The sequence below is a fragment of the Patagioenas fasciata genome, chromosome 2 (genome assembly GCF_037038585.1).
Source record: "Patagioenas fasciata isolate bPatFas1 chromosome 2, bPatFas1.hap1, whole genome shotgun sequence".
Lineage (NCBI taxonomy): Eukaryota > Metazoa > Chordata > Aves > Columbiformes > Columbidae > Patagioenas > Patagioenas fasciata.
This window is the reverse complement of record NC_092521.1, coordinates 31,149,438-31,160,151: the sequence shown is the minus strand read 5'-3', so window position 1 is coordinate 31,160,151 and position 10,714 is coordinate 31,149,438. Positions and strand designations below refer to the sequence as shown.

The 10,714-nt window shown below is 44.3% G+C and overlaps 1 protein-coding gene across 1 annotated transcript; it reads left to right on the top strand.

The window, feature by feature from the left end:
* The first annotated feature begins 4,957 nt into the window (after positions 1-4,957).
* Positions 4,958-10,480, top strand: LOC136098342 (fatty acid-binding protein 5). Its single transcript, XM_065831656.2, has 4 exons — positions 4,958-5,148; positions 8,209-8,381; positions 9,342-9,446; positions 9,575-10,480. The coding sequence occupies exons 1-4, from the start codon at positions 5,073-5,075 to the stop codon at positions 9,623-9,625; spliced, it is 405 nt and encodes a 134-aa protein (XP_065687728.1). The 5' UTR covers positions 4,958-5,072; the 3' UTR covers positions 9,626-10,480.
* Positions 10,481-10,714: the final 234 nt, after the last annotated feature.

Sequence of the window (10,714 nt, the reverse complement as noted above, 5' to 3'; positions counted from 1 at the left end):
TCAGAGGCCTTTTGAATGCTAGAACTACAGCTATGGACAATTTGTAGTCACTGTAATTTTTTTTTCAGTGTTGTAAAGACTATGCTGATTGTCAAGATCTGAAGATAAATAACAATACGTTTATACTAATTGTGGATGTTTGCTATTCAAGGTAGATACTGCTGCTAAATAGGGTTTTTCAGAGCTTTCAGAGTTAGACACAAGCTCATACATCTGCAGTCACTGTGAGCTGGGCTGTAACCGAGATCAGGTCATTTTTGTCTGAAATGAGGAGAATGAAGCCCAAAGTTGCTCTTTCTGGTCACTGCAGGCTCTGGAGCTTTCTGTCCTGTCGTTTAGGCAGGGTATAACCAATAAGCTGTCACACCATTGCTGCAGTAAACTTTGCCCTCGATGTAAGCATTTCCCTTTTAACTTGCTTTGAACATGCTGCTGACAGCATACGGGACATACGCTGAGGTTGCTGGTGTGTTAGTTGCATTACAGTAATTCCCTGTGCATCAGCAGGGATCGGGGCTACGGCTGGCTTGGCACTGAATGCGGACACGTGTGAGCCTGCCCGTCCCCAACAGCCGCCACCCGGAGCAGATGCAGCCACGGCCAGATGCACAGCAAGGACTCCTTGGGCCCCGGCTGCTTAGACTAAGCCGTGCTGGAGAATAGGGTGGCTGTACTTTGGCTTGAAAACTGAGGTGTAGAACACAAAGCCCATTGATGAAGCACAGGCTATGCCCAGCTCTTTAACTCAGAGATAATGACATGCCAATATCCTAAATGATCTTTTGCATCTTGAGGGTCGTAAAACACTGGCACAGGTTGCCCAGAGAGGTGGTAGGTGCCCCGTCCCTGGAGACATTCAAGACCAGGCTGGACAGGGTCCTGAGCAACCCCATCTAGTTGAAGATGTCCCTGCTCATGACAGGGGGTTTGGACTAAGTGAGCTTTGAAGGTCCCTTCCAACCCAAACTATTCTATCATTCTACATTGGCATATAAATAAAAACTTGTAGGTTTACATGTTGCTTCATAATCCTTGGTCCTGTATTGCCCAAGTTAAGAACTCCTGAGCTGGAGTAAAGCTTTCCTAGAATGCCTATGCAACCATAGCATGTGTTTCATCATGTCTGCCTAGTGATGACGTGGCTGGGAAGGGAAAACCACACTTGTACAACAAGGAAACAGAAACAAAGCTGTGCTAGCTATGCGATTTTTCTCATCCATACCTTGGGGGTGAGTAACTATTCATGGACTGCTTTATTTTTTTTTTTCACAACTGGGGATCGGCTGAAAAGTGAAATTTGGGCTGCGGTATCCAGTTTACCAGACATTCTTCTAAGGTTTTCTGAAGAGATAATCTCATCTAGAAGACTGGAGAAGATACTACATGATAAGTCTGTATACTAGAAGGAGAGCGAGATCCTCCCTTTTACACAGTAAAGCAAAATATGGCACAATCAGATTGGGTTGCTTCCAAGTTAAACATATGGGCATCTTAATGAGTAAAGGTCTAGGGAAAAAAAGATGCACCTCCTATGCAACCTGATCAGTGATAAGTTGCAGACGAGGTGGTGCTCTGCCCTGCCTAAGCAGGAGGTATTATGACTCTGAAAGGCAAAATATGGCTTGGCTGGCATGGAATGGGTAACGCTATGGCTACGTGAAGAGAAACCTCAACTCTGCTGGCCACAGCTTCCCCACTCTCATGTCAGATGAAGCATTGCTGCATGAAACATGCTTGCCCAAAGGAGTAGAACGAAGATCTCTCTGCACTCTTTTGCCTTGGTCCTTTTCTTTATGCTTGGTAATGAACGACTGTAATAACCTCTCCTCCTACAGGATGCAAAGGCTTGACTACCTCGGGAAAACATTCGCTCTGGCAGGCCCAAGATGCCAAGGTGGTTGTTGCTTCTAACCGTGGCTACGTGCTTTCCGTGCAGATAATTTCCACAGAAAAATTTACACTGTCATTGCAAATTTTATTCTTTTTTTTTAGACAATGTATAGTCTAACATGAAAAAAACTTCGTAGAACTTTAGCTGTATGTGCTGAAGGAGTTATATATGGCATGGGAATTGAATGCTTTTGGTATGAATAGGTGTATTTGCTGCTTCTGTTTGGGTACATCAAGAGAGGAGACTACAGACACAAAACATGTCTGACCATGATGTCAGCCTCAAACCAGACAAGAACTGGGATTTATGGAGACAGAGCCCATGGCCCAAGCACCTCTGAATATCTGACCATTTTATTTTGACTCCCAAAGTAGGGAGCTGCATTCCCTCACCTTTTAAATATTTGAGCAACATATATACTGTATTGTCATAGTAAAAAATAACACATATGTAGTAGTCTAGTTTGCTTGTACCTTACCCAGAAGGATATGTCTCTGGTCCCTCTAGTTACTTTATTTGCCATGTGAGATACTACAAATTTCAACATTATTGTGTTTCAAAGAAGTTTTGAAATGTGGCATTGACATTATTAGAGCCAGTAATCTATGTCACAGGATTAATTTGAAAAACACTAGATTTTTGTAAAAATTCAGGGAGATTTTTCACTGAGGATTTTTCATCCTAACAGTCTGGGTTTCAGAAAAGAAAGATAAGATTCTCTTTTATTGTTATATCTGATATGAGTTTACATGCCTAGACTTGAAACATTTGTAGGGGGAATAAATCAAAACAAATGACTTGTGGGAGGATTCAGGTCTGCACAGGTAAGTAGCTGGATCTCCTTGTACTTCAGATCCAGGAATACTGTTTCACCACTAGATGGAAATAGTGGATTTTACATCTGCTGCATTATCAGCACTCATACCTGAATTAGCATATCATAAGCCATCTGCAGGCAGCACTGCAGAAATGTGAATCTGAAATTCTTTACTAGCATACATGAAATAAAGCCAAGATTTGTATTTCTAGAAAATGTCCTCGATTTACAAGACTGAAGACTTCGCAATTCCTGAAGGATAATTCCGTTTGGTTTCATCCCTAATCTAATTGCTTTTCATTTATCCTTTCTTTAAGCAACCAGAAAAGAACTGGAGGACAGACAGCATTCTGGTTCTGCTACCATGAATTAAGTAGTTAACGTCAGCCTGGTTTTAAATGTACTCCAAAGTCTCTTGGGCAAGACCCAAAAAAAAAGAAAGTGGAAGGAAGTTGAAAGTCTTGTGTTTCCATGTGCCTGCTTAATGACCAAAAAAACCAACATGACTTGCTGCCTTATGAGCAGACGCTAGAATGCTGTTTGCATATTAAAAGCAAACATATAGTCAGAGAAGTGGAAGGTAATTAAAGGCAGCTCAGTAGGGAAGGATAGTTAAACAGAATGACTTTTAAAAAAATCTCAGTTGAAAAATGAGCTGATTACCTAGTATATGACAAATCTGACCTTTTCCAGAAAGTACTGAATCTTCGAGAGATTCAGTTTAGCTCTAAGTTGCATCACTGCAACTAAGTGGAAGTGTTTGCCTTGCACCAAAATATTTGGATTCACAGCACCTTCTCATGTTGTGAAATGCTGGAACCACCCCAGAGACCTTGCTGCCTTAATCTCGAACTCCTCCACTGAAGTACTAGCAGAGAAATGTAGCCACGGCTACTCCATCAAAAAACTCCTGGCATTAGGTGTGTCTTCAGATTTTAATTTTTCTTGTCAGCAGAAAGTAGCTCTGGGTTTCATCCGTTCTGACATAAGGCAAAAAGAGTCAGACATTGGCATAAACCTGATGGTGGAACAAATCTTGAGGGTATGTCAGAATGGAGATTTCTGTTGTGACTTAGAAATAGCAGCTTTCTCACAGAATATGACAGTAAATCTCTGCTCACCTGACAGAATTTGAGAAAAGATTGGCTTGACCTTCACAGGTCCTGGTAACAGCATGTGTTTTATGATGATATTTTGGAGCCCGTGTGCAGCAACAGCAACTCCTGTCTTTTCCTATAAGAAGTAGGAATTAGGGGATCACGGTTCATTGGGGACTAAAACCAAAGTACCAAGTCTGCACTTTTCAAGTGCTAAAGTGTGAGGTTGCATTTCTGCTTTGATTTTTCCTCTGTACAGCAAGTGCCTGCATTTGTTCTGTCTTCTGATTGATCTTGTTTGCTACCTGATCACCGTGTGCCTGCAACAGGTTTGCTGTCATGTCAGCAGCAAACTATAGACTACTGTAGTTCATGTGTAGTAACATGTGCTACACCAGCAGGACTTTTGGGGATGGTGGGAAGACCTCCAGTCAAACCCAATAAACTGTTTTGGAATGTTGGCTCCATATTGCTCTGTCCCAGTGCCATATGATCACAGAATCACAGAATGTTAGGGATTGGAAGGGACCTCGAAAGATCATCTAGTCCGATCCCCCTGCCAGAGCAGGAACACCTAGATGAGGTTACACAGGAATGTGTCCAGGTGGGTTTTCAATGTCTCCAGAGAAGGAGACTTCACAGCCTCCCTGGGCAGCCTGTTCCAGTGTTCTGTTACTGTGAAGAAGTTTCTTCTCAAATTTAAATGTAACCTCCTGTGTTCCAGTTTGAACCCATGACGCCTGATGCTTACTCGTTCCTGAATTATCCACAAAAAGCAACATTTATAATGAATGGCATGCTTTAGGTTTCAGTGCCCCAGACTGCAAAATATATCCTGGAGTCAAAATCCTGGAGAAGGGTTTTCGACCCAGAATCCTGGAGATTGGTTTTGGACCCCACGGGTGTTTCTGTCCGAAGAAGCATTAAGGCTTCCACATACCTGGCAGGAGGGCTCTGACAATGTCCCACAGGCCAGGGGAAAGGCGGGCCGGGATGCAGACACCGTGTGTGTGTGTGTGTGTGTATTGTTGTGTGTGTGTGTGTTTGCGGGCGTTGGGCGGGCAGCAACGCGGCGTGCCCGCTCTTGCCGCCGCCGCGGGCGGGACTCGGCGGGGAAGGGGCCGGGGCGCAGCGGGGGCCCCATTGGCTCTCTCCGGCAGCACATGTCGCCGGCCACGCTATAAAGGCGGCTGCGGCCCCACTGAAGCCCGTCCTCCTGCCTCCGCGCTTTCGCAGGGACACCGCCAGCCTCAGCCCCAGCGCCGCCATGGCCGTGGATGCGTTTTTAGGCAAATGGTGCCTCGTCTCCAGCGAGGGCTTCGAGGAGTATATGAAGGAGCTGGGTAAGCAGACGGCGGCTCTCCGCCCCGGGTTGTGGGGGATGCTGCCCCCGGCGCGGCCGCTCCCGGGACGTGGAGGATGCTGTCCCCGGCGCGGCCGCCCCGGGACGTTGCCGTCGCCGCCGGCCGGCGACGCTCTGTCCAAGGTCCGCGGCGGGCGCGGCCTCGGAGCTGGGCCCGGCCGTGGACTGCGGGGGGCGGCTGCGAGGGTGATGGCAGAATCACAGAATGTTAGGGATTGGAAGGGATCTCGAAAGATTATTTAGTCCAATCTCCCTGCCGGAGCAGGAACACCTAGATGAGGCTCCATAGGAATGTACACAGGGTGATGCCGCGGTGCTCCGGGCTGCGGCACTGGGGGCTCCGCGCCCTCTCGGCGCCGGGGAGGGAGCGCCGGCCGGGAGCAGACCCTTCCCCTGGGGTAGCTGTCGCCTCCTGCTCCGCGCCCTAAAGATGTCGGCGACCCTTTTTGCATCGTAATTGCTGAGATGCAGGTGCCGGTACCAGCCGGCACATTCCCACCGCCCCGTGCTGTTCCTTCGCTGCTGCCCAGCCGGCCCCTCCCGCCGGTAGCACCCCGGATTATCAGCCGGTGCCAGCAGCCCGGCTGCGATTAAGCCAGTCTGCTCCTCCCTCTCGGGTGATGCCGCGGGCGGGGAGCCGGGGCAGCCCGGGGCGGTGGGACCGGTGCGGTGGAGCCGGGTCGGCACTGCCCTGGCCGGGTGGGGGCGGCGCGGATGATGGAGGCCGCACAGCGGTGTTGCTGGCAGGGCAGAGCCGGGCTCACACCGCCCGGGGCCGCCGCACACAGACCTGCTGATCTGGGCTACTCTCCCGGGAAGTCACCTTGGGTGTCTCCTCACGAGAAAGCCAGATTGGATCAACTGCCCTTGGGTAACTGACAGCTGGCTGCACCGCCAGAGGCTGTTTGTATCCTCCCGTGGGTACTACCCTTATGTTAGGGTTGTTATCCCCACATCCAGGTTGCTCTAGACTTTGTAACACAAAATTACTGAATCAAGAACAGACCTAACACCAGGAGCCTCCTCTGCAAGCTCAGATTTACCACCTCCCTGGGAGCACCCTGGCCAACAGGTGACAGACACTTTGCAATGCCTGTGTAGCCCAGGAGCTATTACGTTACTGCAATTTACTCCCTGCTGAAAGCTAGGATACTTCTTGATAGGTGGAGGATGTGGCCTTGAATGTCTTCAGAGGGAGGAGAGGAAGGAATTTAGGTCTTGTGCTCTTCATGTAAAATACAAAAGGCATCACTGCATTTACTCTCTGCAGACAGTGGTGGCTGTAATTTCATTTTGTGCATGGCCTTTCAATATGCAATAACTATGATCTGAGAAAGCCTACTAGACTGAACCACTTTGGAGGAAATTAAAGAACTTTAAGTTCAATTCAGCCATGGATTAGGATGCTGCGGTGCTAGGCATTTGTCAAGTTGCAACTTCAAAGTAGAAATTAAATGCTGCAACTGCAGAGCACCTCCCATGTGTAGGCAGCAAGAGAGTGTTGTTTGTTTGTTTGTTTTTAGATGGCAATCTTAAACCAGTCATGTTTCCTTTTTACAATTGCAATTTAGGCAATTATACCTACTCCAAGTCACATTTTAGGAGGCAGTCCTTTATTGGATCTCACCCTCGCTGACTACTTAGGAAACTTTCTGCCTTTGATCCTATTGATGCGCCATAAATGAAATTCTGCAGATTCTGCTCAGTCTGTATAAAATAACTCGAGGATAATGAAGTTTGAATTTCACTCCTTGCCATATGGAAAACATAAGCAGCTTGTCTCTGTTTAATTGGATCCTAAGGCATAGATGATCAGATAACTCCCTGATTATTATGGACCGCTCAACAACAAAGGGATGGGTGGGGGCTCACTGTGACAAAAATTTCCAATTCTCCTCAGAAAAGCTGGACTGAGTAGAACTGTGTTTTGCTCTGCAGTCTCCAACTTAAGGCTCAATCCTGGAATCTCAGTTGAGTCTGGACAAGCGGCAGCTGGGAAGTAATTTGTTATTTCCACCGAAGGAAATATTTTCCAAGGAAACTGTAATCTTTGCTCTTTGGATTCAGCCCTCACCCACGTGCCCTGTACACTGCTGGGAAGAGCTGTGCTGTTACCTGACATGTTCCACCTACACCAGCTGCAGAGCCCAGACACTCACTGACTTGGCAACACTTTCTGCTCTGTTCGGTTGCTTATCAGTTCTTGGTTCAGATCTGTACTTTCCAGTTTGGTGGATTCTCGTTTTTGCTTGACCACCCTTGTATTCATGTCTTCATCCTTCAGGTCAAAAATACTCAAGCAAACCACTCAAACAGTGCATGCAGGGCTGAGGCAGGGTGAATCTTTTTTGCTGAAGAGTTTTGAGGGCTGGTGTCTCTAGATGATGAATTTTCAGCCATTCACAAAGCTCTTTTCTCTCGCAGTCCTTTTTTTCTTTTGTGTGTGTGTGTGTGTGTATAAGTTGTCTGTGAGCACTATTTTGGGTGATAGCATTTTTCTAATTCACAAGTCTATACTTTGGATACAGGATGTAGAAAATGAACTTATATTAAAAATTGCGTGTTTGCAATTGTGTACAGAGTGATGGAAGAGTATTTCTTGATTAAGTTGAAATAGATATGCAGGTGGATTAATCTGTCAATTAAAAACCATCTGTAGAATTTTTAAAGTGTTCAGAACTTAATGAGAATAATTTTATGTTAGTTTAAACTTTTATGTTTGTTTTACTGTCTATTGTTTATTTCCATTTGTAAAAATTCAGTGCTGAGTTTTGGGAATTCTGGGAGTCCTCTAGAGGGCAAAATAGATTTAACTTCGGCTCTCTGAGGAAGTAAAAGAATCACCTCGCAAATAAGCTTTTTTCCTTCCTCATCAGTGGATAATTTAAAACATCCTCTTTCTCTATGGCTCTTGAGTTTTCATTCTCGAGTGTACTTAAGTGCCTAATTAGATGGGAATGAGGTATTTGAATTCTTGTGTGGCCCTAAGCCTTAGGGTTTTTATCTGACTTTGTGACACTCTATGCCTTTCGCCTTGCAGGTGTGGGTATGGCCATGAGAAAAATGGGAAGCATGGCCAAACCAGATGTGTACATTACTAAGGATGGGGATGCAGTCACTGTAAAAACAGAAAGCACCTTCAAAACTTCACAGTTCAGCTTCAAGATTGGTGAGAAATTTGAGGAAAATACATTAGATGGCAGGAAAACTCAGGTCAGTATACTAGACTTTTTTTTTTTTTGAAAAAGCACAATTCTTTTGGTGTTTTACAGATGCATACTAACAATGCTTTATTTGATGGACAGCTGTCTCTGTTTCATTGAAACTTTTTTTCCTTTTGTGGATTAAAGCAACTTCCAAAGCAGAAGGAAAATGCTGAAGCCAATAATATCTTGTGTATTCAGTTGTTTTCAATTTGTAGCAGAAGTGTTGTATTAGTAAAACTAACAGACCTCTAAATCCCTGTTGAAGCCAAATGTCACTTCATTTGGAGCCTGTGGAAAAAATCCCATTGATGTTTAATCAGAGGCAGTTCAGCCCTAGGACTAACCTTTCCGCTCAGCCTCATATTCACATAACAAGGGAGCCTGGTTCAGTGTGCAGTGGGATAACAGGCACACTGGGCACACATGTGAATCACAGTCCCTAATCTCCAGTTTTAGAAGGCAAAGAGCTTCTCCCCACACCAAGCAGGGAGAATACCAGTCAATACGGAGGTTAAACACAAAGAAGCCCTCAAATATGTCTCTCTCCTTTCCTTGTGTGAGCGGTCTCTGTGTATTACTCCCCCCAACCAGCCACACACTGGCAATTCATCTATTCTTGCAAGATCAGATAAAAGTTACACAAAAGCTCAAAGCTCAAGTACAAAGAGATGAACAGAGAACATCCTCTGCTCTTGTTAATGGAAATAATGCATGCTGTCTGATCATCAGGTCTGCCTGATGATGCAGGAATGTGTCAGAGCAGTGAGTGATCAAGTGGTGAGGTAATGCAAGAAGAGGATCAATAAAACATTTAAGATAATACCCTGGCTTTGTAAAAGTCAATGGCAAAATTACTATTGAGTGAGCTGCAGTGAGAGTTTTTCCTGTGGAATAAGGTGTTGGAAAGCCTCGGCCTCCATCAAATGTCGTGGGTAAAATATTGATGTTTGGGTTCTTTTTCTTTCAGACTCTTGTCAGCCTAAAAGATGATGGGTCATTGATTCAGGAGCAGGAATGGGATGGCAAGAAGACCGTAATAACACGGAAACTAGTGAATGGACAATTGGTGGTGGTAAGTTCAGTCCCGCTTTCTGATCCCTGAGTGCTGCTGGCCAGTAGCCTGAAAAGTAACTCCAAAAAATCTTTTTCCTTATAGTCTGTACTGAGGCAAATTACTAAATCCATCTCTTTATCTTCTAGGAATGTGACATGAACGGTGTCAAGTGTGTTAGAGTTTACCAGAAAGCATGAGGATGCGTTCATGTTCAGTATGAACTTGCTACAAACTACTCAGTTCAATGGACAGAGCTCCTTTACACTCCATATTTTCCTTTTCCCTGTTTTCTAGTATTTCAATGGACTGAGTAGCTGAGTGCAATCCTTTTTAAAAGCCGTGATGTAACTATTATGTAACTATTCTGAACTTATGAGGCCATTAAATAAAGTTGTCAAATGTATGGAGTGGAAATGTTGTTACTATAGTGGAACTTTAAAGTGAGGTTTTACAAAAACTCAGTTTAGTTTTAGGCTCTACTACAAACTGCCTTCCATTCAAGATAATGCAATACATGGCAATGAAAAATTAGTAACAAGCTGGATTTTGACCAGCATCCTTAATTGCTAAGGCAGTAAGATCTGGAATAGAAAAAAAATGGTCAGAGTTCTGGTTCTAGAGTTATTTTTAACTTGCATGTTACAAAGTAAATATAATTGGGTGGGTATAGATAAGAGAGAAACTTTATTGGTATTTAAGTGGGGGAATGTGTTTTCAGGAGTTGGTTTCTTTTTCTTTGTGTTTCAAACCCACAAATTTCTTATTTGGAAAAATATATACTGGTAAGCCAGTGGACATGATAAACTTAAGCAAACATGTACATGCTTTGGTGAAAGCAAGACTTATGTTGAGAAGATTCTTTGTTTTCATAGCAGAATTCTTGTTTCCTGTCTAGTAACATTCTAAAAATTCTTAACCAAAATTGCTGAAATACTGCCTAAAACTTAAAGCCTCATTTTATTTTGTTTTATTTTGTTTTTAAACTAGCTTGAAACACCTAGAAATTGAGTTTATATGCTTTAAAGTGCCATAATAAATAATCGGAAATATAAGTGTCTTGAGTATTTCTTTTACACTGGGTGGGAAACGAGCCTATGATGTTGTTATTCTTCTGAAGAGATGTCAGATCAGACAAAATTGAAAAGGTATAAATGAATTTCTGTCACACCAGATAAATATATCCTAAAAGTGAAACTGTTTGGCAACAGATGAAGGGGAGATTTCTATCAAATTCAGTAGCCTGGGGGATGATGCTGTCGCACACTTCTAGTTTGCAGCATCAGTCA